At 44.5% G+C, this 27,685-nt stretch overlaps 1 protein-coding gene across 1 annotated transcript; it reads left to right on the forward strand.

Annotated features, from left to right (window-relative positions):
• Positions 1-6,632: 6,632 nt before the first annotated feature.
• On the forward strand, positions 6,633-22,280 carry LOC115464339 (tumor necrosis factor ligand superfamily member 6-like). The gene is made up of 3 exons (XM_030194727.1): positions 6,633-6,881; positions 18,476-18,527; positions 21,850-22,280. Exons 1-3 carry the CDS (start codon positions 6,633-6,635, stop codon positions 22,278-22,280), a joined length of 732 nt encoding a protein of 243 aa, XP_030050587.1.
• The last annotated feature ends 5,405 nt before the right edge of the window (positions 22,281-27,685 follow it).

A 27,685-nucleotide genomic window follows, 5' to 3' on the forward strand; every position in this document is an offset into this window, starting at 1 on the left:
AAAGAGCCCTGTATCTATATTGTTTGTATACCAGTGGCATAACCATGGTGGCTGGTGGAGATCCCCAAGCCCGCTAGCTGAAGACTCCTGGCATCTCTCCCTCCAGACGATTTGGCGGGGGGGGGGGGGGGGGGTCACTTAATTGCACTCCCCAAAACCCCCCTGGATACTTTTACATCCTTTAGTTCTTTGCCGGCAGTGAACAGTAACACATTCCCTTTGCTCATGCCAGCTCGAGCCTTCCCTCTGATGCAACTTCCTGTTAGCAGGAGTGGACCAGGAAGCTGAGTCAGAAGGAAGGTTCAGAGAAGGCACAAGCAAGGGGGATGAGTTGCTGCTTGTTGCTGGCTAGGACTTAAGGGATTTAAAAGCAAGGCCGCCGAGAGGGGGGGGCAGGGGGGACAAAATTCCCCGGGCCTCCAAGGGGTGCCCAGCGCCGGGGTCAGGCTGCCGGCACTGCAGTCCCTGCCTGCCTCCACAGCTCCGGGTCCCCTGCATTCGAAGCGGCAGTCACAGATCGCCTCCCTTCGGGCCTTCCCTCCCTGTGTCCCGACCTCGCGGAAACCGGAAGTTACATCAGATGAGGATGGGACACAGGGAGGGAAGGCCAGAAGAGAGGCGATCTGCGACTGCCGCTTTGAATGCAGGGGACCCGGAGCCTTGGAGGCAGGCAGGTGAGACCGGGGACTGCAGAGGCAGGGGGAGCGACAGGGGGCGTCGGAGGCGGGGGGGGGGGGGGGCGGAGGCAGGGTGGCCTTGCCTCGGGCCCGGCCTAGTCTCCTGGTGGCCCTGTTTAAAAGTACTAAGGGGAGGGTTTGGGGAAGTGGGGTTAAGTAACCCCCTGATCGTCTGGGGGGGGGGGGAGAGGAGGGAGAGATGCCAGGCGAGGGAGGTGTTGTTGCATCCACCCATTTTAGGCTCAGGCCCATCCAAAACTGGGTGTCTACGGCCCTGTTTTTTGAGGCACTGTTTTCTTATTTCCAAGCTGGTCGCCTCTTCCTCTTTGTTGACCTCATGTCTCTTGCTATTTTTATCACTGTAATATTTATGCTGGAGGTGACTTCCTGAAATGATTTTATTTCATCTGCCACATGCTTCCTCTAGTTTAAACATCTCTCCACAAATTGATTGAATTTTCCAATTAGGAACCTTTTGTCTGCTGCAATATAAACCTCTTGTTCTTCCGCAGATTGCCTCAGCGGCTTTATATATCTAAAACCTTCTTGTTTACACCAGATTTGGAGTCAAGGGATGAAGCTGGTTGTGTGTTGCAGCCCTTTTACCATGAACAGGCAAATCGTCTGAAAATGCTACAGTATTGACTATGGATTTAAGTCTCCCCCCCCCCCCCCTCAAATTTAGAAGCCACTTTGTACTGCAGATGTGCTATTTCTAGCCCGGCCATTTGTTCCCAGATGGATAATAACATCATTTTTATATCCCTTCCTTTCTTCTCTGACGTTACTAAATATTTGATTTGTGGCCCTGCTAGCTGAGGATCCTGGGAGGCATTTAATATTTTTCCGTCCCTTGAACTGTGATCCCAAGTTGATTCTTCTAATAATGGATTCTCCCAGCTCTCTCACTGTCTCTCATTAGGAGCATCACTCATCAAAAAGACTCTTTCTAAAAGTTAGAGCTGAATAGCACTTCATCAAATCAACCCACAAGATGGAGTACAGAGAATGTGGTAAAGGCGGTTTGCTTAGTGGGGTTTTAAAAAGGTCTGAATGGCTTCCTAAAGAAAAAGTCCATAGACCATTACTAAATTGACTTGGGGAAAATCCATTGCTTATTTCTGGGATAGGCAGCATAAAATGTATTGAGCTTTTTTGGGATCTTGCCAGGTATTTGTGATCACTGATGGAAACAGGATGCCGGACTTAATGGACCTTTGGTCTGTCCCAGTGTGGTAATACTTATGTATTTATGTACTTATGTAAAAAAAACTGGAAGGAAAAAAGTCTCAATCCCCTACCTCCACCCAATATTTTGCTTTTAGATGTGGCAGGATTTCAACAGGGTTTATATCCTTCACAGGCATTAAAAAAACATTCTAAAACATTTTGTTAAAACTCTACTTGTCTTCAATTTTAATGGAAACAAAAAAACGTGACTTAAAGAGAAAAAAAAACACGCACAAGCCAAAAAACTTAGCTTTGGTGAAAGGTGCCTAATCACATCTGTGATCAAAATATATCTAAAAGTGAAAATCAACAATAAAGTGCTTACACTCCATACTAAAACACAAAACTATAAGAAACTGTGCAACAGTCTATCTCTCTGACCTCATGTGCAACTTTCTTCAAATCAGTCACCTTACTTTCTAACTCTTCCTACTTTCTTACCTATCTATATGTTCCATCTTTGCTTATACCCTTCACTGTCAATTAAAATGTTCTGTTACATATTCTGTTGACATTGTAAGTAGTATATTATGCCATACTTTGTATTGTTATTGGAATATTTTTACTGCTGTAATTGTCTATTGCTTATGTTTGATTTATTCTTACTGTACACAGCCTTGAGCAAATTCCTTCAAAAAGGTGGTAAATAAATCATAATAAATAAATAATAAATAAATAAATAAAAGAAGCAAACTTAAAAGATAATTGATTAAAAAACAGTACTTGCTAGCACTAAATGCATCCATTTCTCAGTGTCATAAGGGGTTCTCTAACATGTGTTAACTGTAATGAATCATAAGTTAATATAGGGGCCATTGCATAGGTGCCCGGTATAAGAGGCTTGGGGAGGCAAGTTAACATTAACAGCAGGATCAGCAGTTTCTAAAATTTACGTCTTTCTCTTCCTCCAGACCAGCAGTCTCTCTCTTCTTTGCAGTGCCCCACGGTTTCTCCTCTTTCCCTCCCCAACGCGACACTCACTTCGCTACCAGTAGCAGTAGCGATCGGCGCCATCAACTCTGTGCACGCGGGGGGTGGGACCTATGGGCAGTGGCGTACCGACTCTGAGGGCGGGTTCAACTCCTTAGGGGGTGCTGCCATCCATTGACGTCTTCTTCCTCCCCCAACTGGTGTGGTCCTGCATGGGGTGTCCCAGCTTCTCCCCCCTCCCCCAACTAGTGCGGTATCACTCCCCCCCTCCTCGCTCACCCCACTCTGCTAGTGTTTAAATTTCGAAGCCTCCGGCAGCATCAGCAATGTGAGTACTGCCTTCAGCCAGCCCCGGAAGCATTCTCTGTTCAGCGTCCCGCCTACGCGGGAAGTTGTATAGAGGAGGCTTCCGGGGCAGGCAGAAGGCAGCACATTCATTGCTGCTGAGATGCTGCTGGCGAGCCTGGAACCTTGGAGGCATGCAGGAGCGGCCGTGGAGTGAGGAGGGGGAGTGCAATACCGCACTAATCGGGGGGGGGGGGGGGAGGACGGAGGGAGAGTGATTCCAGCCACACCAAAGGGAAAGGGGGGTGGAGAGAAGAGGATGGAGAGATACTGGCCCTGGGGTGGGAGTACGGGAGAGAGGGAGAAAGAAGGGTGAGGAACATCAAGGGAAGGGGACACAGGGCAGATGCTGAACTTGGGGGTAACAGGGATGGGGTAACAGGGGTGGGAACACAGAGAGCAAATACGGAACATAGGGGGAACGGGGATGGGAACACAGAGAGCAAATGCTGAATATGGGTGGAATAGGGACAGAGACACAGAGGGGACAGGGGAGGTTATGGATAGGAGAGATAATGAGTCAGAGGGAATGACAGTGGATATGGAGAGAAAAATGTCAAATAGGAGGTAAGCAGAAGATGGATATGGATGGGGAACAGAGAGAGGAGAAATGAAGATGGAGGGGGGGAGATACTGGAATGCATATGTAAAAAGAAAAGAGGAAGACACAGGCAGAAGGGAAAGAAAAGGCAGGCAGTGGATGGAAGGGGCAGAGAAAGCTGCCAGACACCATATGAAAAGGGGAAAAGGACAGACAGTGGATGGAAGGGGCAGAGAAAGCAGACAGATGCTGGATGAAAGGGAGAGAGAAAGAAAGAAAGAAAGAGAGCAGATGCTGGATGGAAGGCAGAGAGTGAAGAGAAGACGAGGAAAGCAGAAACCAGAGACAACAAAGGTAGAAAAAAAGATTTATTTATTTGCTTTAGAATAAAGTAGTATTGTAGCTGTGTGATAAATAGAAATGAAAATAAGGTGATTTTTTTGTTGGACTAATTTTAATATAGTTTTGACCAACTTTCAGAGACCAAAGCCTCCATCCTTAGGTCAGGACAGGACCGTAACAGCAGTACTGACCTGAGGAAGGAGGTTTTGGCCTCTGAATGCTAACTGAAAAAGTATTAGTCCAATAAAATGGTATTATCTTATTTTCTCTGTTTTGTTTTATTTCTATTTTTTAATTTGTAAAGTGGTGATTGGTATTTGTCAGTTTTTTTCAAATTTACGTCTGCTATCTTTATATATTGCACAGTACTAGGGATATGCATCACTGTTTCTGTGGTGTTGCATTGAATGTGGAATCTGGCCACTTGGGGGTTCAGTTTAATTTTTGTCTATATATTTCTATTTTAGTTTGTGGTTACTTATTCTATACTTGGTGAGGATGTATCTGTGTTCTATGTGTTTTTGATAACTTATACTGTGCCAAAATTGAAATTTGAAAACTCTTATCTCTATCTGGTCGTTAATAAAAGGAGTTCATTGTGAATACCATCCACCCTAAAATGATGTTTTGTGGCTGTACATGAGAATTGTGATATGATCCCTTATTTCATATTGTTGACGGTCTGTGATGTTGTTCGTATGGGTGGTATATTGGTGTATTAGGTTCTGCCCAGTGTAATATTTATGGTACAGTAAGGTTCTGAGTGTGTTTTTGCACAAGTTTGTGCATAGTGTTTTGCAGTTCAGCGATTGTGGTTAGGACTGAGCAACCACTTTATTCTTTGACATATGATACAATTTAATAAAAGGTATTAATTGTGACTATTTTATTTTTACTTATTTTTTTTTCTGTGTGTTGTCAGACAATTATGGATGTAAGCTCCACCCCTGGCCCCACCCCTAACCCCGCCCCCATTAGCCTCCCCAAACAGTTGGGCCACCGACCGCCTATGTGGCCATTGTTTTTTTTCATTTTTAATTACACACTTTTTTATTATGTGGTCACTTCTCTGTAATTATAGGAAGTGAGTGTCCATTTTAAACTTTTGAGTTCAAAGCACATGTCACATAGATGAAACTGCATTAAGTAGCTTGTTCATCAGTTACTTGACCATTGATAAAACTTCATTGAAACTAATGTTTTAGGTATAAGTTTTATACAGTCTCATATATGTATTCTATGTAAAGACGCTTTTATATATTTTTTTGAAAGTTTGTTTATATATGTGGTTTTTTTTGCTTGTTATATGGTACTTATCTTTTTTTAGACTCCTGATGCAGGTCCATTGGACGAAACACAGGTCCGTATCGAGTCATACCTTGTTTTGAATTAAAGTTGTTACAGTACCGTTATTGACTTTTTTGTGATTTCATTGTCATCTTTGCTGTGCTAGATCTTCTATAGAGAAATGCAGGTGGCTACTTTTCTCTATAGAATATTTATTTATTTCAAGAGACTTGATATACTGCATGAGGTTCAGCGTGGCTACTACATGGTCTGGGGGAAGAAACAGAAGGAGGGGAGGGTGACAACAGAACGCAGATTTTCCAAAGGTCTTAGAAGATAAATGAGTTTTGAGCAGCTATTTAAATTTTGTATGAAAGAGTTCCATGCGAAGATGAGACGGGAGGACATTCCAAAGAGTGGGGAAAAAGAAGATTCCCGAGAAACAGTTAGGCAGAAAGAGGGGAGAGATGGTACAATTAACAATCCTCAGTAGGGGAACGAAGAAAGCGCAGAGGGGCATAAGGGAGTAGAATCGAGGTAGAGAATATAGTAAAGGCGGTTAGCTTAGTGGGGTTTTAAAAGGGTCTGGGCGGTTTTCTAAAGAAAAGTCCATAGACCATTATTAAATTGACTTGGGGACATCCACTGCTTATTTTTGGGGTAGGCATCATGAAATATATTGAACTTTTCTGGGATCTTGCCAGGTATTTGTGACCTGGATTGTCCACTGTTGGAAACAGGACGCTGGGCTCGATGGACCTTTGGTCTGTCCAAGTGTGCCAATACTTATGTACTTATGCATGAGCAGATGGGAGACGTGACTTATAAACAAGGCCTCTGACCTGCCTATGCCCCTTTTGAGATCTGTGCAAGACCAGTTAGGACCCAAGTGAGTGCTTGTAGATGACCCTTTATAAAAATTACCGTCCATGTGGCTTTCTCTCTCCCTTGTGTTAGTTAGGCTGTCCCAGGCTCGCTTGCAGGAGTGAAATTCTCAGGTTGAACCTGGAAGCATTATGCACAGATTATTTCCCCTTTCCGCACATCAGCATTGGATGGGGATTGGAAGGGACAGAAAGTGAGTTTACAGAGTGTTATGATGTCTGTATGTGAATGAGTGATCACACACATCTGGAACACCACATCACAAGCGATAGAAAAAAAAACCTCCCAAGCCCACTGACACTCTGACCTCCTCTCACTTGTCACAAGGTTTCTCCTTGGCCCTCAGAAAAGAGATTTCCCCACAGGGAAAAAACCTGCAGCAGATGTGATAGACAATGTGCTCAAATGAGACAGAAGGCATGGGAGATTCTCTGCAGAAAGTCAGAGACTGCCACTGCTGCATCCCCATGGAGGTGATCTCCCTCCCTCCCCGGTGCCCCAGCTCCCCTGAAACACCCCAGAAATTGACTCCCACAAAGCACCCCTGGCTCCTGTATGTGCTGCTCCTCTGGTGTGCCACCCTGACGCTATCCTTCCTGGGAATGGCCGGATATGTCATTACTGGGAACAGAGCACAGCAGCAGGTAAGGAGCAAGATTTCACTCTTCTCTTTCAGCTTTGGGGTGGGTGGGTTGCGGGTGGGGTGGGTGGGTTGAGGTTAGAGTGTATGGGCTTTCAGACATTTTTTTGCAGAATCCAGAGAGAATGGGCAGGGTGCAAAGACAGCAGTGGCCTCTTAAAGCATCCAATTCTAAGGTTTTGCCTCTTCCAACATCCAATTCTAAGGTTTTGCATCTTCCAACATCATTGTGCTTTGTATAACTCTAAGGGTTAAGGGCCATGCAGAGATCTTTGCAGCAGAGCTTACCTTCATTGCAGGATCCACCGACAGGGATACAGGGAGTCAGGATTTCAGATTCACCAAAAGGGAGGAAGGATTGGCTTGGGGGGGGCACTTTAGCTGAGGAAGAGTGGGTGAAAGCGTGAGCTGAGGTATGTGATAGAACAAGAAGATTCAGCAGGAGATCTTGGTGTTTCCCCCAGTGACTTGTGGCTGGGTGAAAAAGGAAATGGGAATGGGACTGCAGAAAATTTTATTCACTCTCTGCCCCAGGCAGCTCCTGCAAACTACATCCACCATGTTTCAAATTACCATCGGGATCACTCGCTTTAAAAATTAACTTTTAGTGGGCTATCAGAAGTTGAGACTTAATTTTGCACATTCGCCATCAAGTGTGTTTATCAGCATAAATCCTGATTTTGAAGGTTTCAATAGTCATATTTTTATTTATTTATTTATTTTTATTTGTTACATTTGTATTCCACATTTTCCCACCTAACTGTAGGCTCAATGTGGCTTATATAGTACCGGAGAGGCATTTGCAGACTCTGGTGTGAACAAATACAAAGTGATGTTGTGGTAAGATAAAGTTCATGTGGCCCAGCCACACTAGGGAATCATACAACGGAAGAGTTGTGTTATGTCCATTACGTTATTTAGTTTGGTTGTGTTGCAGAGATCAGGCATTTAAGTTGGATCGGTAGGGTATGCCTTTTTAAACAGGTTAGTTTTGAGTGATTTCCGGAAGTTTAGGTGGTCGTACGTCGTTTTCAAGGTTTTTGGTAATGTGTTCCACAGTTGTGTGCTTATGTAGGAAAACTAGATGCGTAAGTTGTTTTGTATTTAAGTCCTTTGCAGCTTGGGTAGTGCAGATTTAGATAAGTTCGTGTTGATTCGAATGTGTTTCTAATTGGTAAGTCGATCAAGTCTGTCATATATCTCAGGGCTTCGCCGTAGATGATTTTGTGAACCAGGGCGCAGATTTTGAAGGCCATGCGTTCTTTGATTGGGAGCCAGTGTAGTTTTTTGCGGAGGGGTTTTGTGCTTTCAAATTGCATTTTACCAAATATAAGCCTAGCTGCCGTGTTTTGAGCGGTCTGAAGTTTCTTTAAGGTTTGTTCTTTGCATCCCACATAAATTCCACTGCAGTAATCTACCTGGCTTAGTACCATTGATTATATCAAGTTGCAAAATGTTTCCCTTTCATCAAATTCAAATGTACTCGTTTATTTTTCAAATTATTTTTCAAAAATACTCAAGAAATAAAAGTGACTTAGGGTTGTATTTACTGAGGTGCGCTAGCATTTCTAACACACCTTTAAATTTAAGGCGCATTAAACGCTAACGTGCCTATACATTTCTATGGGTGTGTTATTGTTTGACATGCGTAAACCTTTTATGCACATTAAAAATGCTAACACGTCCATAGCGCACTCTAGTAAACATAGGTATCAGTTTGCAAGTAATCAGGAGACCATGCCGACACAAAATCATGTTTCGCTGAACCTGCACCCGAGAATGCGGACGCCTTAAGAGTAGTTTTAGATAAAATATCACCTGGTAAAAAAATCAATGGAGAATTAACCCCAGGTATTCAATGCCAGGCTACCAGCTCTGAACATCCAGAGCTAATTCCTTATTTGCTAGCCGTTATGCGGGTCCTGGCCGATATTCACCTTCCTATCCTCCTGCCATCCTCCCTGGAACCTGAAATAACCCCCTTAAGATCCTACCTCACATCCACTCCCAGAGCTTGAGATACCCCTCTCTTAATATCTCCCTCCCATCCACCCCCAGAAGAAAATCTAAGGTGGCCCTAACCCCCCAATTGTTTGGGTCCCTGCTGGTGGTCTTGAGGGAAAGGGCAGGAGCGATGCCCACTTGCTCCTACCTGGCCCTGCCTGCTCATCAAAATGGCTGATGCGACCTCTAGTGGCTGCCTTGTGGTACTTCAATTACTGCAGTACCTGAAGTTCTCATGGTATTTCATGCACCAGGAGGCCTGCTACTAGAGGTTGCAGTGGCCATTTTGATGAGTAGGAAGGGCAGGAGCGAGTGGGCATCATTCCTACCCAATTCCCCCTAGTCCACCAGGGATCCACAAAGGTAGGCCTGGGGGTCCTATGGGGATGGGGCTTGGGGGCCAGCTTAGATTTTCTTTGGGGGGAAGTATCTCAAGTTCTGGGAGGGATCTTAAGGGGAGGCATCTCGTTTCTGGGGGGAGGGAGGGAAGATTGGAGGGGGGGGGAGGGGTCACCAGACCTTATTAGTTGCCACCTTGAAGTTAATCAGGTATCAGCTGATCTTCAGTTCTTTGAAATTAATCTTAGGTCTCACAGTGATCTTCCTTAACCCATAGTCTCATTGAGGCGGAAGTCTTTGTGATGCCCACTGTTCTTACTTTAGAATGAAGGATATAACAATGCCTCAAGGGATATTTAAATACACTAAGTTTTTCTTACAGCCTCTCCCTGCCTTTGAATAACTTTAGCCTGGAGTTTTTATGGCAACTCCACATTCAGAATGTTTAGACCTTTGCTTCAAATATGCCTCATGCAACAGAAATGGCTTAATTCATCATCCTGGAGTATTTGAATCAGTTCAGCTACTGTGATTGGACCCAAATGAGCTCCATTTTCCTTATTATGGGCCTCAGAAAGGCAATTTTTGGAAACAAAGGGTGTGAAGACTTATGGAGTCAAGGCTTTCAGGCTTCTTATTCTTAATTAGTTTTTAAGTAGTTCTATACAATATTTTTCACATTGAAATTATACAGTACGCTATGTAAATCGCTGAAACAAGCTCCCACTTTGATGAAGTTTGAATTGAATTTTTAATTCTTTTCAGTCTAATGTGTTGGAAAGAATTATACACAAGGGGTGAAGAATGTGAGTCTAGGGCCAATATAAACTGTCTGAAAATGTAACTGAACAGAATCAAGTTTGGCATGGGGAAAAAGCACAGTGAAAAGACACGCTGAGCTCAAAGCGAGTCCAATTGGATCAAAGGATACAAAGGAATAAGCACCCCCCCCCCCCCCCACTCCCGGAAAAGGGCCCAATGCATTTGTATGGGAAAAGGAGTTCCAGCTTCAGCAACGTAGAAACTGTGAAACGGAGCAGTTCAGGATCCGCATGGATGGAATGTTTGATTTTAACTCACACCTTTTTTTATTTATAGTTTAACATCTAGACACACTCCCTCCAATATTTAAAGCCATTTAACCGGCCAGGAATGGCTCCTGATCAGTTAAATGGCACTTAACTGGCTATCCGGTGATATTCAGTGGGCAGGGCCACCGAGTGACGGAGCCAGGCCCGGAGCAGGGCCACCGTCCCCGCCCCCTCCCTCCCTCCCTCCCTGGGCTGCTGCCGCCACCGCCACCATCCTAACTCGGGAAGTCCTCCCCCCACACTTGGGCCACTGCTGCCCCACCCCCGCCTCTTATCTTCCTGTGTCTGATCCTCTCTCAGTCTGTCACTCTTCTGTTCCTGTGTGCCGGGACATAACAGGAGCAGGAGAGAGACAGACCGAGGGAGTAGAACTTACTGCCTGCCTTTAGAAGCCTTGCAGGTGCCAGGCACCCCCCTTGGAGGCCAGGCCTGGGGAATCTCATCCCCCCTGCTCGAGCGATGCCAGAAGGGAAAGGAGAGAGTTGGCCAGCACAGCAATGCAGCTAACGCAAGATTAAAAATTTTAATCGCAACAAAAAATGAACGGGTTAATCACATCAGTTAAAGCAATTAATCCGCTGCCCTAGAATCAAACCTTCCCTCAATCTCCCTAACATATATACTAGCTTCTGTCTTTCTCTCTCTCTCTCTTTCATAAGGACTCAGAACGGAAGAGTAGCCTGATGGTTAGTGGGCTGAAAATGACGAGAACTCAGTTCAAAGCCCTGTTATGGCCTTAGTGCGTGTTAAGTGAATTTACACACACTAAAAGCCCATAAGTACAGAATGAGCTTTTATCATTTAGCGCACGCTAATTCTTTTAATATGCGTTAAGGCCATAATGGTGCTTGATGAATCTCCCCATAACCTTCCATTGCCTCAGGTACAAACTCAGATTGTGAGCCCTCTGGAGGCAGGAAAATACCCAGTGGGGCCGATATTCAGATGTAAGAGGTAGCCAGGCTGCTTCCCGTGGTCGCCGCTGATCCTGGATATTCAATGCCGAGCCGTATCTGCTGACAAGCTTTGAACATCTGGGTGTTTTTCAACTGGTTTCAACTTAACCGGCCAAGTCGATATTCAGCGCATTGGCCAGTTAAGGTCGAATTTGGCCACCAAACTTAGCTGATGATGCGCTGAATATTGGCGGATAGCGGATATAACTGGCTATCCGCTATTGCTAACCAGTGATATTCAGCGGGAGAAGCCAGCCGTCTGTCACTGACAGGACCGCTGAGAGGGGGAGCAGGGCAGCGATGCCAGACCAGGTAACTCAAGATTAAACGTTTTAATTGCAAGATTAATCTTCAACCCTAGTTGATTCTCATTCCGACCAGTAAGCGAAGGTTTGAAATCTTGGACATCTGGGTTTCAGGCTGGAAAAGAGTTAGACAAGAGATAGACTCTACAAATCCTCTCTATCTTTTTGTCTACTTTTCTGGCTTTCTGGATGAGTTTCTCAAAACTGAGAAAACTAAACTTCAACCGTAAGTTCAGGTAGCTACAATCACTGAGGGTTGCAGTGAAGAAGACTTATAACTACTGAGCCAAGGATCTAGTGAGATTGTAACCCCCAGTGATGAATCCTTCCTAAAAAGGAGGGCATTTGGGGATTTTGAGGTGCCACTGGCTAAGATGGCAGATGGCACTTTCCTCTATGTTACCTCTGGAAAGATTATGTGTCTGGAGAGAACCCATAAACAAAGATCTTGGTAGAAAGATGAATAAGACTCTATCGAGAAGTGAATGGAGTCGATGGAAAGGGCCCACAGTAAAATCCATCCTTTGATATCTGGTCAGCAACAGTTCATGTTTCATATAGTATCATACCTGATTGAACGTTATTACGGAAAACAAAAGGAATGGAGATGGACAAAGGACGTTGCAGGAGTCACTTGATATTGATCAATATGGTTAATTCATTGACCTGACATGGTGGTGTTTCGGCTTGTGCCTGTATCAGGGGTCCTTGAATACTGTGCATGTCAAGCCCTATGTATTATAATCCACTTTTAATTGTTCTCATACAGAGTTTTATTTCAGTATTGGTGATCTATCATCAAATATGCATATTATTATTTAAATTATACCTGCATATAATATAAGTAAACCACTTTGGTTGTACCCACCGAAAGGCAGTATATCAAATTCATGACTCTTTAAAAGAGCAGCCCCCTGGGTCGTGAAAATCCACTCGCAAATGGAAGATTGGGTCAATGAATTAATAAAATCGATCCTCATCGTGTCCTTTGTCTTCCGATGGTCCTCTTCTCTTCTTTTGTTGTCTTCAATGTTCTACGGAGTGTGGTTTTTCTTCTTTCTTCTCTGTTAATTTCATTATGCACATTTGCATGCAGAGGGGTTGGAAAGAATTCCTTGAGCCATGGTCTGCATGCTTTCCCCACTTGTTTACCCAGCAGAATGTGAAAAATGTCCATAAGGAGCTGTAAAGGCCTCAGGTCTAGAAGCTTCATCTCCCACTGGGGTCGCAGAGAGGTGGTGTAGAAGGTGGATGCATCTCCCAATATTCTCAGACTGTTGCACGGCACATTTTCTGCCACCTAAGATCGATTTGTCTGTGGGCATGCATCCTTGCTGAGTCTTCACACCCGCAGGGCAGTTTTTAAAGAAAATGCTATGACTCATTTCTGGGTGCATTTTGTTACCTAGCCTTACTGGTTAATACAGTGAGCAGTTCTCTCCTCCCACTCAACCCTCTTTTCTCACTCTCCCCCGGAATGAATATCTCTATATTTTTCCTCACAGATAAAGTAGTACCAGCCCTTCCCTATCTTCTCTCATTCAGCCCCTCTGTGGTACTTGGGTGTTGCCATTTAATAACCAGATAATTGTGTTTCAGCTGTTTCGTTGTCTCCTCCCTGCTTTGAGTCCCATGGAGGTGGGGACTGTCCCAGAAGCTAGGTTTCTCTTACTTATTTTAAAAATAAATCCAGACTTGGAAATTTGTGCAGAAAGAACCTCTCCTTACCACTATCCACCCACCCACCCTGCTTTGGATTTTAGGATCTATGAGGTGCAGTGTGTAATTCAATACCGCAGCACCCTGGGTATTTCCTGCGTGAAATCACATGGAGTGGAGGAGAAGCCTAGTGGTCAGTGCAGTGGCCTGAGAGAACCTGGGGAGCTGGGTGAGTCTGGGCAAGTCACATAACCTTCCATTTGTCCCAGGTACAAAATATTCTCAATGGAGAAGGGTAGATAGTGGGGTTCCTTAGGGGTCTGTGCTGGGACCGCTGCTTTTTAACATATTTATAAATGATTTAGAGATGGGAGTAACTAGTGAGGTAATTAAATTTGCTGACAACACAAAGTTATTCAAAGTTGTTAAATCGCGAGAGGATTGTGAAAAATTACATGAGGACCTTACGAGAATGGGAGACTGGGCGTCTAAATGGCAGATGACGTTTAATGTGAGCAAGTGCAAAGTGATGCATGTGGGAAAGAGGAACCCGAACTATAGCTACGTAATGCAAGGTTCCACATTAGGAATCGCCGACCAAGAAAGGGATCTCGACGTCGTTGTTGACGATATGTTGAAACCTTCTGCTCAGTGTGCTGCGGTGGCTAAGAAAGCAAATAGAATGTTAGGTATTATTAGAAAAGGAATGGAAATCAAAAGTGAGGACGTTATAATGCCTTTGTATCGGTCCATGGTGCGACTGCACCTCGAATATTGTGTTCAATTCTGGTTGCTGCATCTCAAAACAGATATAGTGGAATTAGAAAAGGTATAGAGAAGGGCAACGAAAATGATAAAGGGGATGGGACGACTTCCCTATGAGGAAAGGCTGAAACGTTAGGGCTCTTCAGCTTGGAGAAGAAACGGCTGAGGGGAGATATGATAGAGGTCTATAAAATAATGAGTGGAGTGGAACGGGTAGACGTGAATCATTTGTTTACTCTTTCCAAAAGTACTAGGACTACGGGGCATGCGATGAAGCTACAAAGTAGTAAAAATATGAATCGGAGAAAAATTGTCTTCACTCAACGTGTAATTAAACTCTGGAATTCATCGCCAGAGAATGTGCTAAAGGCGGTTAGCTTAGCGAGGTATAAAAAAAGGTTTGGATGGCTTTCTAAAGGAAAAGTCCATAGACCATTATTAAAATGACTTGGGGAAAATCCACTGCTTATTTCTGGGGCATAAAATGTATTGAACTTTTTTGGGGGATCTTGCCAGGTATTTGTGACCTGGATTGGCCACTGTTGGAAACGGGATACTGGGCTTGATGGACCTTTGGTCTGTCCCAGTGTGGCAATACTTATGTACTTATGTATAGGTACCTGTATATAATGTGGAAAAGGCTTTGATTGTAATCACAGAAGTCCCTTTTCTTACCCCCCCCCCCCAATCAAGTTTCTATTCTATCAACTGAGAGATGGACCCTATGACCTGGATAGATTAAATCTACTGGGTGATGAATCCCTTGCACTCAGAGCTCCGGATCCTTTGGGAGATGTGTCTTTAACTGAGGCTCCAGGCTCTTTAAGTGGCTTGGTTGGGACTAAGTGAAGATGTTCAGTAGGTTCCCACTAACCAGCCATCCCCTATACGGCAAGGTTAGGGGTGGGCTGGGGTGGAGTTTGGGCCGATAAACAATGATATTCAGTCTGCAAACCAGCTAGGAAACTGCACAAAGTTAGGACAGAAAAAAGGTTGTCCTAACTTTATAAGTGAGGTTAACCAAAGAACTAAATTTATCCCCTCATTCTATAAACCTGAATCCTCGAACCAGGCACTTAGGGCCGGATTCTATAGAGGTTGTCAAAATCTGGGTGTGGATCCAAGATCTGCACGCAAACTAATTAGTTAATGAGCAATTAACAAATCGATAATTGGTGTTAATTGGCACTCATTCGCGTTTACGCATGTTTCTGCCCTTCTCCCCATTCTATAAAATGTGCAACTAAATTTTATAGAGGGTAATTCAAAAGGGGGTGTGGCCATGGGGCGGGCATGAGTGTGTCAGCTGAGATGTCATTTAAGCACCCAACTGCCATTAGTTGCGTGCCAGCATTTATACTAGGTTTCAGCAGGCTTAAGTGCCGTTCCCAAGTTTAGGCATGAGACCCGTGCAAAAGACGCTCCATGCAGGGTTCCCTTTGCAGAATACTAGTTTGCACAGATCTTCCTGGTGCCTAATTTTGGTTGTCATTTAGAGCATTCCCTCTCCCCCTTTAGGAGAGTGATGTGGTAGCCGTGTTAGTCTGCTTTTAAAGGTAATCAATAGAAATAAAAGAAAATAAAACAGAGAAAAGAAAATAAGATGATACCTTTTTTATTGGACTAACTTAATACATTTTTTGATTAGCTTTCAAAGGTAGCCTTTCTTCATCAGATCAGAAGACGGCTGAGGGGAGCTATGATAGAGGTCTATAAAATAATGAGTGGAGTGGAACGGGTAGATGTGAATCACTTGTTTACTCTTTCCAAAAATACTAGGACTAGGGGGCACGCAATGCAGCTACTAAGTAGTAAATTTAAAACAGAAAATATTTTTTCACTCAATGTGTAATTAAACTGTGCCAGAGAATGTGGTAAAAGCAGTTAGCTTAGCAGAGTTTAAAAAAGGTTTGGCTATCTTCCTAAAAGAAAACTCCTTAAGCCATTATTAAAATGGACTTGGGGAAAATCCACTGCTTATTTCTAGAACAAGCAGCATAAAATGTATTGTACTGTTTTGGGACCTTGCCAGGTACTTCTGACCTGGATTGGCCACTGTTGGAAACAAGATACTGGGCTTGATGGACCTTCAATCTGTCCCAGTATGGCAACACTTACATTCTAGATTTATTTGGGTTAAGCATCAATTTATTTTGTAGCCAATCAGTTATCTGTATCGGGTTATGGTTAATGTGCTGAATCATCTGATCGTTGGTATAATCTACAGTATGAAGTAGTTGGATATCATCTGCATGAATATAGGCAGTAAAGCCTAAAGATTCAGCGAGCGTAAGACGAGGAGGTAGGAAAATGTTAAACAATGTAGGTGACAAAATTGATCCCTGTGGGACTCCATAAATCAATGAGAATTGTGCTGATGCTGTGTTTTGGAAGTGAACTATATATGAGTGGCCAGAGACATATGAATGGAACCAGGTGAAGGCTAAATCTCAAATACCATTTTGGTGAAGTCTGTCCAAAAGTAAAGCATGATCAACCAGATCGAAAGCTGATGAGAGGTCAAGGGATAGAAGTATAACTGAACTGTTGTGATCAAGGCTATGATGTGGATATGTGTGGTCTCAGTGCTATGGTGCAGCCTGAATCCAGTTTGATTTGGATGAAGTGCACACAGGGAGCATGTCCTTTATACAATAGCGTTTGACGTGGATCCCACACCTAACTTTACTACCACTACTTGTCATTTCTATAGCGCTACTAGACATACGCAGCGCTGTACACTGAACATGTAAGAGACAGTCCCTGCTCTACAGAGCTTACAATCTAATCAGGACAGACAAACAGGACAAATAAGGGATAAGGACAGAGAGTAGCAAGATTCCGGAATCCCAAAGAGTAGCAAGATTCCGGAATCCCAAAGAATAGTAAGATTCCATGCAGAATCCGAAAGAGTAGCAAGATTCCGGAATCCCAAAGAGTAGCAAGATTCCTTGCGGAATCCAAAAGAGTAGCAAGACTTCGGAATCCCAAAGACTACTACTACTACTTTTCATTTCTATAGCGCTATTAGATGTATGCAGCACTGTACACTGAACATGTAAGAGACAATCCCTGCTCGACAGAGGAGAGCTTACAATCTAATCAGGACAGACAAACAGGACAAATAAGGGATAAGGACAAAGAGTAGCAAGATTCCGGAATCCCAAAGAGTAGCAAGATTTTGGAATGCCAAAGAGTAGCAAGATTCCAGAATCCCAAAGACTACTACTACCACTATTACTTATGATTTCTATAGCGGTACTAGACGTATGCAGTGCTGTACACTGGACATAAAGAGACAGTCCCTGCTCGACAGAGCTCACAATCTAATTAGGACAGACAAACAGGACAAATAAGGGTTAAGGACAAAGAGTAGCAAGATTCCGGAATCCCAAAGAGTAGCAAGATTCCATGCGGAATCCCAAAGAGTAGCAAGATTACGGAATCTCAAAGACTACTACTACTACTACTTATCATTTCTATAGTGCTACTTGACATAAGCAGTGCTGTACACTGAACATGTAAGAGATAGTCCCTGCTCGACAGAGCTTACAATCTAATCAGGACAGACAAACAGGACAAATAAGGGATAAGGACAATGAGTAGCAAGATTCCGGAATCCCAAAGAATAACAAGATTTTGGAATGCCAAAGAGTAGCAAGATTCCAGAATCCCAAAGACTACTACTACCACTAATGATTTCTATAGCGCTACTAGACGTATGCAGTGCTGTACACTGGACATAAAGAGACAGTCCCTGCTCGACAGAGCTCACAATCTAATTAGGACAGACAAACAGGACAAATAAGGGATAAGGACAACGAGTAGCAAGATTCCGGAATCCCAAAGAGTAGCAAGATTTTGGAATGCCAAAGAGTAGCAAGATTCCAGAATCCCAAAGACTACTACTACCACTACTACTTATCGTTTCTATAGTGCTACTAGACGTATGCAGTGCTGTACACTGGACATAAAGAGATAGTCCGGCTCAACAGAGCTCACAATCTAATCAGTACAGACAAACAGGACAAATAAGGGATAAGGACAAAGAGTATATACTCTCACTGGGAAATGGATCCTCAATGCCCACTGCGTCTCTGTAACCCCAGTGGGAAAGGAATCCCGCAAGTTTGCAGAGAGAGGCAGACTGAGAGAAGATGGGGGAGGGCAGGTATTACTTTACCTGTGAGCAAAAATATAGATATTCATTCTGGGGGAGAGGGAGGAAAGAGGGTGTTAGTGGGAGGAGAGAAATTCTCACGGTATTAACTAGTAAGGCTAGGTAACAGAATGCACCCAAAAATGAGCCATAGGATTTTCTACTTGTATTTTCTTTAAAAACTGCCCTGTGGGTGTGAAGATTCATGCCCACAGACAAATCAATCTTAAGTGGCAGTGCAAGGGACAGTGGTGGGGGAGGGGGCAGCTCAGTCCATCCCCAGATGACCCCCTTAGATTAATCTCTCTTTTTAATTCCAGACATCTCACAGCATTCGACAAGAAACAAGCAGCAACCAAGCAGAGCTGGCAGGTACTGCTGCGTCTTACATTTAAGCACCTACACTGAATAAAATTCTTTTATTTTCTGTGGATGACCACAGAGGAGAGAGAATGAGAGCTCCCTCCTTCCCCCAAGAGCTTACTTGGCTGAATCTGAGGGCAGGGATGAGGATTTACTGATGGGAAACCACATAAGATTCTTGAAACCTTGTTTTTCAGAGAACCATACGGACGTGAAGCCGACAGCCTGGACTCCTTCGACCCGTAAGTAGCATGAACATTTGGACCCAATCCATCGATCCATACATACAGTGTAATCAAGGCTGGATTTATATCACTACAAGTTTAGCACTTTACCCTGTTCCCTCCTCCACTGCTGGAGGCAAGGAGGTGAAGAGATTTTCACCAATGTAGTACTAACATGCAACCCCCTCCAGAAAACCTATCCAGATTCCCATATATGATATGATTGATTTGTTTATAATTTTTAAAATATAGTGTTCATATCCACTTTGAACCCACAGTGACCCTAGGCACATGTCTCATTGGTGACCTGGCCTAAGACACGATTCATCCTAAGCTAACGTGTTTGCAGTCTTGGATGGCAGTACAGAGGCAGGCCATGTTTGAAAGTAGTAGTAACTGGTGACATCACTAATACACATGGGACACACTTAGCCAGTCAAGTTTTCAGGATACCCACAATGAATATGCATGAGATAGATTTGCATACAATTGAGATAGTGCGTATTCATTGTAGGTAATCCTGAAAACTTGTCTGGCTGGGTATATCCTGAGGACTGAGTTGAGAACTCCTGCTTCAAACCAATCAAATCTCGGAATATGTGGATGATGTCATTTTTAAACTCTTTTCCAAAGATGGCTGCCTTCAGAGTTGTAAAAAAAAAAGGGGGGAGGGGTGAGTTTAATAAAATGTTTGAACTTTAAAAAAAAAAAAAAAAAAAAAGCCAGTTCCAGGCTGGAGATTTTGGGACAGTCCTAGATGTCAGTCCACTACATCCTGGCGTATTATGGGACTTCAGTGCGGATTTCAGTGGGCAGGATCAGAGACTACAAATCTCATACTGCCTTGGGATGTAAGCTCAAAACCAGGACTGACCAAAGAATCTCCAGTCTGAAACTGGGTAATCTGACATTTCTGTTGCACACAGGGAGATGAAGCTCTGATTCCCCTCTGGGAAAAAAAGAGAAATTCTACCTATTTACCTGCAGTGGGGGCAAAATTTGGGCCGGATCACCTTTGGGTTAACCTGGAGTGAGCATTAAATATCTTTCCTTTTCCCTCCCCCAGGGCGATTACTAGAAAAGACGAGCACAGAAATCCACTAACAAAAGTTATTTTTCCCCTTTTTTTCCCCACCTCAGATTTTGGTAGTGAACACCAGAAGACAGCCGTCATTCATTTAAAAGGTAAAAAACAAAAGGGCATTCCTTGGGGGGAGAGGGGAGACGCTGGTTATGGTCCTTGCTTAAGGGTACAACAAAAAGCACCAGGAGCCTTCAGAGATGGGACACAGTTCTTTACTGGAGAAAATCCTGGTGCTTTTTATTGTATTTTGGACTGTGTTCTGTACTTTGAACCCTCTCTGTACTGTTACCTTGCTTAAGGGTGACATCTAGTGGCTAGATTCAGAATACACAGTTGGTGAGTGGTCCCTGGCCCAGATCATTCACTGCAGTAACCAGACTGGGTTTTTATTTATTTATTTATTTATTGATTTGTTTATTAAATAAACTCGGTATGCCACCATTGGCGTTAGAATGCAACACAATGGTTTACGTTTACATTACACCATAGCACAACAAAAAGGAGAGAAAAGAGGAAAGTAGGGAAGGGAAGGTAAGGGCAAATAGATCATGACTGTAGAAGAGGGGGGAGGGAGAAAAGAAAGACTTTAGGTTGGAGGGGAGAAATAGGAAGACTGTGAAACGGGTGAAAAGTCTCCACAGTATGGAGATTTGACCACATATCTATATAAATTAGCAAACAGTTTCATATGAAGCCAACTTTCCACAGCTACTGTCTTACCCAGTTCCAGTAGGAGTATTTTAGACCAGAAGACCACTCTTGGTTTTGGACTTACATCCCAAAGCAGTGTCAGATTTGAAGTCCCTGATTCCACCCATTGAAATCAGTGCTACAGGTCCCATAATGCATCAGGAAGGGGGTTGTCAGAAATCTAGGACTAGCCTTAAATGTCCTTGTAAAAAACAAGCTTAGCTTAGCGGAGATTGGGTGGCAGAGCCGGTGGTGGGAGGCGGGGCTAGTGGTTGGGAGGCGGGGCTAGTGCTGGGCAGACTTCTATGGTCTGTGCCCTGGGGATGGCAGATACAGGTCAGGGTCAGGTATACACATGGAGTAGCACATATGAGTTTGTCTTGTTGGGCAGGCTGGATGGACCGTGCAGGTCTTTCTCTGCCGTCATCTACTATGTTACTCACGTTACATTATTCTAGTTCTGGTTTTTGCTTTGTTATATGCACAGATTGGTCATTTTGATGTTCTTGGAAAACTCAGTGGGTCAATCAGTTCTACAAGCTGATGCATGCAATAGAGTAAAACCAGGAATGGATTAGTCTGTTCCTTAGGAAATGGAGTCAGATGGCAACCCTACTGCCAGCTGTGGGCTCTAACACAGCCAGGGCTTAGCAAGATGGGACAGGATGTCAGATATAGTTCCCGCGGAGATGTCAAGTTACCCCATTCCAGGCTGGAGATTTTTAGACTGTCCTGAATTTCTGACCATCCCACCCTGGTGCATTATGGGAGCAACAGCACTGATTTCAAATCAGGCACTACAAATCCCACACTGCTTTATTGAGATGTAAGTTCAAAACCAGGACTGGTCAAAATGTCCAGCCTGGAACTGGATAACTTGGCATCTAAGTTCCTGCTCTCTCAGTAGGAAGTGTAGTGGAAAAATGTTTACAATAACAGGTTAATAAGCTATAAAATATGTATAAAAAAGTAAAAACATCTTGTAAAAAACATATACATTATTGAAAAATTATTAGTTAATAAAAAGTGACGAAGGATAAATATAATTACAAATATAATTGCAAGATTTTAAAAATCCTCTTTTCCTCCTGCGATTAGCCGTGGGACATTGCTGTTCTGTATCCACTCTGGTGGATTTGTTCTCTTCAGTAGGAAGTGTGACAAGCAAACTCGACTCTTCGACACAGTCCCCACTAGCATAGCAGGATATGTTACAGGGACAAGTGGCCCTTGTGCATGGTCCCTACAGTTTCCTGTAACAGGAATGCTCTGTTTCATAAATCATTTTTTTTTTTAATCTCTCTTTTTTTCAATTTCTGGGTTGAATCGCCAGCCAGTGATACACAGATGGAGGAGACGCTGCAGTGGGACATGGACAACTCTGCCACCTTGTACAATTTTCGCTACTCTCAGGGCAGCATCGTCATTCCCAGTGTGGGATATTACTATATTTATTCCCAGGTGACCTTCAACAACCTGGAGAGTGAGAATATTGAGCAGCACCTGCTCCAGAAAACACCCCATTACCCCCACCCCATCAGCCTGCTGGAATCTTCTATTACCACAGGATGCCACGCCCACACCCTCAGTCTGGGCGGGGCTTTCTGCTTCGACAAGGGGACCGAAATTTATGTCAACGTTTCCTACCCTAACAACGTGAACACTGAACACACCAGAACCTTCTTCGGAGCCTTCCAGCTGGCCAACACCCCGAGTTGCAGAAAAAAGGAGCCTGAGGATGTGACCCAGGCTGGGGTTGCTTAATATCACTAACCGATGTAGTGCCGTTAGATAGTGCTACACTTTACGATCTAGGGCAGAGCCTGTCACAAACCACTTAGCAATCTTTGTATGAAGAGTGGACAGAAAAAGTTACATTTTGCAAAATTACAATGACCTGCCCCTCCCCTCCCTTCTAGAAGCTTCTGAAATGGAAATAACGGGGCAATTCTATGACTTATCACCTTAAGTTATGGCCTCGATGCTGCTTGCTGAGCACCAAATCTTCTCTGTGTTAAAAAAGAACAAAACACAAATCTTGTTTTCTGCATAACTGGCAAAACTTGACCAATTTCAATAAAATTTGGGATATATCATCCTGAATCAATTTGCAATAACTCTACACTCACACCGGCCACCTCACCTAAATGATTAAAGCAAAATGGCATCTGGGCGTATCATGACAAGAAACATAAACTAGTTACTATGTCTGGAAGATCTGATCTTTATTAAATACTAGTAAAAAAAGGCCCTTTCGGTATGAAATGCAACGGGCGCTAGCAAGGTTATCCCTCTCTCCCTCCCTCACTCGCTCTCTCCCTCTGTCCCCTCAAAGTCCCACGGCCCCCTTTCTTCCCTTCCGATTTCCAGGCCCTCCCTCCCTCTCTCTCCTTCCCTCCTCTGTCCTTCCCCTGAGTTCCAGGCGATTTTGGAGGGGGGGGGGCGACGTGCACGTAGGGGCGTCTCTGCCCGCTCCCGCTGTTCTTCAACGCGCATCTCTCACTGGGATCATAACCCCCTGCTGACGTCAGGCAAGCAGGGTTCTACTGCTGGCCAGTGACGTCAGCAGGTGGTTACGATCCCAGGTAGACACTTTAGAACGTTCACATAGCAAATTATTATATTAGATTTGTGTCTGGAGAAAGGCTTTGGTTCTCATAGGCTGGTGCAAGAGTTTCCAGAACACAGGTGGAAGAGAGTAAGGGTAGGATATGTTTTGAAGAAATTGCAAGAAACGGGCTCAGCTGATCGCCAGTTAGGAAGCAGCAAGGCCCGATCAGTTTGCACTGAAGAAAACATCACAACAGTTGAATTACCAGGTAGTGAAGTGACGTCATTTAGGTGAGGTGGCCGGCGTGAGTGTAGGCTTATTGCAAATTGATTCAGGATGATATATCCCAAATTTTATCGAAGTCCTTGCATGACATATGCTTAAAGTTGTGCTGAACAAACAAATTTCACTTGACAGATTCAACCAGCAGGGAAATCAGAGTGGATCAGCAATGCCTTTCTCTCTCTTTAGCACTTCCATGTGTCCAGGCTGACTAATAGACCAGAGATGGTTTCTCTCATTATGTGGGTAGGTGCGTTGGTCATAGGCTCATAAAAGAAAAAAAAAAGGACATTTCACTAAAAATTAAAAATCTCAGAGGACATACCTGAAGACATCCAAAAAGAGGACATGTCCTGAAGCAGACCGTTGGGCTGAAACACAATACTGTGTTGAGTTTTTGATCAATAAATCTTCTCAAGCATTAAGATTGTCCTTCTTGTTGCCGGAATCCGTGGTCATTTTCCCACTATCTCCCCTTCTATCTGTTTACTCCCGTGGGACCATAGAGTTCTCCGCCCAGGCGGATTTCTGCTGGAACCCTAATAACAAATCATAACCAGGAGAATGTACCCAATTGAATCCTAGAGGAAGAGCATCCTCAGAAACTTAAGCAGCCACATGGTACTCTTTCAAGACCACTAGGGTGAAATATTGCACTTGTGCATTTGTTCCATTAGTATTTAAGGGGTGCATGTTTGCACATAGCACACAAGAAAAGCACGCTATTGCACAAAAACACCACAATAGGAGCGAGCGACCCAATGAATGAAGTGCAATATTTCACCCGTTAGTGGTCTTGGGGGCTTAGGTTTCTGAGGATGCTCCTCCTCTAGGATTGAATTGGGTACATAAGTATTGCCACACTGGGACAGACCAAAGGTTCATCAAGCCCAGCATCCTGTTTCCAACAGTGGCCAATCCAGGTCCCAAGTACCTGGCAGAAACCCAAGTATTAGCAACATTCCATGTAGAACCCCAAAGAGTAGCAACATTCCATATAGAACCCCAAAGAGTAGCGACATTCCATTCAGAATCTCAAAGAGTAGCAAGATTCCATTCAGAATCCCAAGCACATCTTCTCTATATAAAACGCACCTCCAACGTTCTAATAAAGCCTCACTTTCCCAATGTTCTAAAAGTGAGGTGGCTGAGATCGCTTTTTCTCCATGAGTGTCTGCCCCGCTCACGCGTCAAATGTGATGATGTCGAGGGCGGGTCATAATGATGACACTACACTGTAAGCAAGGAAGCCCATCGGTTAATCTCTGTTTCCACTCCCCAATGCAGCCGTTATTCCCATACACTCAAAACCAAGCAAAATCGCCGCTGGACCCCATCCCCCCCCCCCCCCCCCCCCCGTCCACAGTCCCCCTCACCCACCCTCCCGCAAACGCTCGCTCAGGAAGGAAGGGAGGGGACAGGACCGTGGAACTGGGAGGGAGGGGGAGGGACCCTTGAACTGGTAGGGGGACCCTGGAACTGGGAGGGTGGGAGGGAGGGGGACTATGGAACTGAGAGGGAGGGAGGGAAGGTGACCCTGGAACTGGGAGGGTGGGGACCCTGAATCTGAGGGCGGGTAGGGGGGACCCTGAAACTGGAAGGGACACTGGAACTCGGAGGGAGGGGGGATGACCCTGGAACTAGGAGGGGGGGATGACCCTGGAACTCAGAGGGAGGGAGGGGGATGACCCTGCAACTTGGAGGGACGGAGGGAGGGGGGATGACCCTGGAACTTGGAGGGACGGAGGGAGGGATGAAGGGGGGACCCTGGAACTGGGAGGGAGGGGCCCCTGGCACACACTCTGATTCTCTCACACACACTCTCTCTCACGGACACACTCGCACCCAGTCTTACTCTCTCTCTGTCACACACACACACTCGCACATTCACTCTCTCTCACACAGTCAATCTCACACACACTCTCTCAAACATACACACTCCGAGGAAAACCCTGCTAGCACCCTTTTCATTTCTGTCAGAAACAGGCCTTTTCCAATAGTAAGTACATAAGTGTTGCCATAGGTCCATCGAGCCCGGTATCCTGCTTCCAACAGTGGCCAATCCAGGTCACAAATACCTGGCAAGATCCCCAAAAAAGTACAAAACATTTTATGCTGCTGATCCCAGAAATAAGCAGTGGATTTTCCCCAAGTCAGTTTAATAATGGTCTATGGACTTTTCCTTTAGGAAGCTGTCTAAACCTTTTCTTAAACCCTGATAAGCTAACCGCATTTAGCACATTCTCTGGCAACGAATTCCACAGTTTAATTACACATTGAGTGAAGAAAAATTTTCTCCAATTTGTATTAAATTTACTACCTTGTCGCTTCATCGCATGCCCCCTAGTCCTAGTATTTTTGGAAAGAGTAAGCAAACGATTCACGTCTACCCGGTCCACTCCACTCATTATTTTATAGACCTCTATCATATCTCCCCTCAGCCATCTTTTCTCCAAGCTGAAGAGCCCTAGACGCTTCAGCCTTTCCTCATAGGGAAGTCATCCCATCCCCTTTATCATAGAAAAGGTACAGAGAAGGGCGACGAAAACGTTCTCACTTTTGTTTTCCATTCCTTTCATAATAATACCTAATCTCCTGGTTATGATTTGGTGTTATATATTAGGCTACCAGACAGGAAGGGGATTTTTTTGTTTATATTTTTGAGGAACCCTAATATCAGCAGTTAACCAGATAGCTATGTATTTGTTCAAACCGTAATCGGCTAACACCGTTAACAGTTATATGTAAGCCACATTGAGCCTGCAAAAGGTGGGAAAATGTGGGATACAAATGTAACAAATAAATAAATAAATAACTACTGACTCCATCCCCGGAACACCTAAAAATAGTCAGTTCTGGCTTATGTGCTAACTGAGCATTTTCAGTGCTGCTGAAAATGCCCGAAGAGCCCTGGACAGGCGATTTAAACGGCCAGAAGCCTCTCGTGGCTGTTTAAATCGTTCTGAATACCGAGCCCATATGCCTGGAATAGACTTCCTGAGCCAGTACGTCAAGCTCCATCTCTGGCCGTCTTCAAACCTAGGCTAAAAGCCCACCTTTTTGATGCTGCTTTTAACTCCTAACCCTTACTCACTTGTTCAGTACGGTACCTGGTCAAAATAGACCCAACAAAATATCCCCAACAAAAAAGCTCCAAACAGAAAAAGCTCCCGACAGAATAGTCCCCGACATAACAGCCACTGTCAAAATGGCCTGCCCACAATATAACCCTTGACAAGTTAGCCCCTCCCCCCCCCCCCCGACAAAAGGGCCCGATCAGGCTGCTCGGAATATGACACTGCATTTTTTCCCCTAATAATCTTGCCTTGCCAAACAGGATAAGATTGGTAAGACTATGAAAATGATGACAATACTGAGGTTTTTTTTTTTAATTAGCATGATGATGGAAGAATGGTTTCTTTAAATAGCAGAACAGATCATGAATACCAGTTTGTAGCTATAGGATTTTGTTTATTTATATATGCTTTATGCAATTGAATGCTGGTAGGAGACTTTATCAGTGACGATTCCAGTTGTTTTGGCCAGGGTTATTTTGTGGGCGGGGCCATTTTGTCAAGGGCTATTTTGTTAGGGTGTGAAATGTCAAGGGTTATCTTGTTACAAGGCTGTTTTGTCAGGGCTATTATGACTGGGTGCCTTTCAGTACCCTTATTTTATCATCCCCACCTTAGTAATTCCCTTATCTCTTATTTGTCCTGTTTGTCTGTCCTAATTAGATTGTAAGCTCTGTCAAGCAGGGACTGTCTCTTCATGTTCAAGTGTACAGCGCTGTGTACGTCTAGTAGCGCTATAGAAATGATAAGTAGTAGTAGTAGCTTTATTTTTTTTTTTTAATATTGGGCCCTGTACGTTTTAGAAAGGCTGGATTAAGTGTGCCGCACCAGGGCCGTGCCGATGCGGTAAGCGGGGTAAGCACCGCAGGAGGGCGCCCACCTCTGGAGGGCGCTGCCGCAGTGCTTACCCTCGCCCCGCGCCGCCGAGGCCTTTAAATCTTTTACTTGCAGTCGCAGCAGCGTCTGTGAAAACGGAGCACTGCCGACGTCTCCCTTCCCTTGCACTCGTTGGTTCCCTCAGTGTCCCGCCTTCTTCTGACGTCAGAAGAAGGCGGACACTGAGGGAACCAAGAGCGCGAAGGGAAGGGAGACGTCGGCAGCGCTCTGCTTTCACAGACGCTGCTGCGACTGCAAGTAAAAGATTTAAAGGTCCCCAGGGCGCGCAGCGATCATCTTCACGGGGGGGGGGGGGGGAGAGGGGCGCGCGCGCGCCAACTGTTCTTCTGGGGGGGCGCCAACAGTTCGTCTGCGGGGGGCGGCAT

Source organism: Microcaecilia unicolor, chromosome 3 (genome assembly GCF_901765095.1).
Source record: "Microcaecilia unicolor chromosome 3, aMicUni1.1, whole genome shotgun sequence".
NCBI classification, from domain to species: Eukaryota; Metazoa; Chordata; class Amphibia; order Gymnophiona; family Siphonopidae; genus Microcaecilia; species Microcaecilia unicolor.

What these genes read in the sequence shown, in the direction of transcription:
- LOC115464339 (XM_030194727.1), top strand. Translation starts at nt 6,633, where the DNA reads ATGTGCTCAAATGAGACAGAAGGCATGGGAGATTCTCTGCAGAAAGTC. An exon ending in GGAACAGAGCACAGCAGCAG is followed by an intron (nt 6,882 to 18,475) that starts GTAAGGAGCAAG and finishes TTTTAATTCCAG; the next exon opens with ACATCTCACAGCATTCGACA. An exon ending in CAACCAAGCAGAGCTGGCAG is followed by an intron (nt 18,528 to 21,849) that starts GTACTGCTGCGT and finishes TTGAATCGCCAG; the next exon opens with CCAGTGATACACAGATGGAG.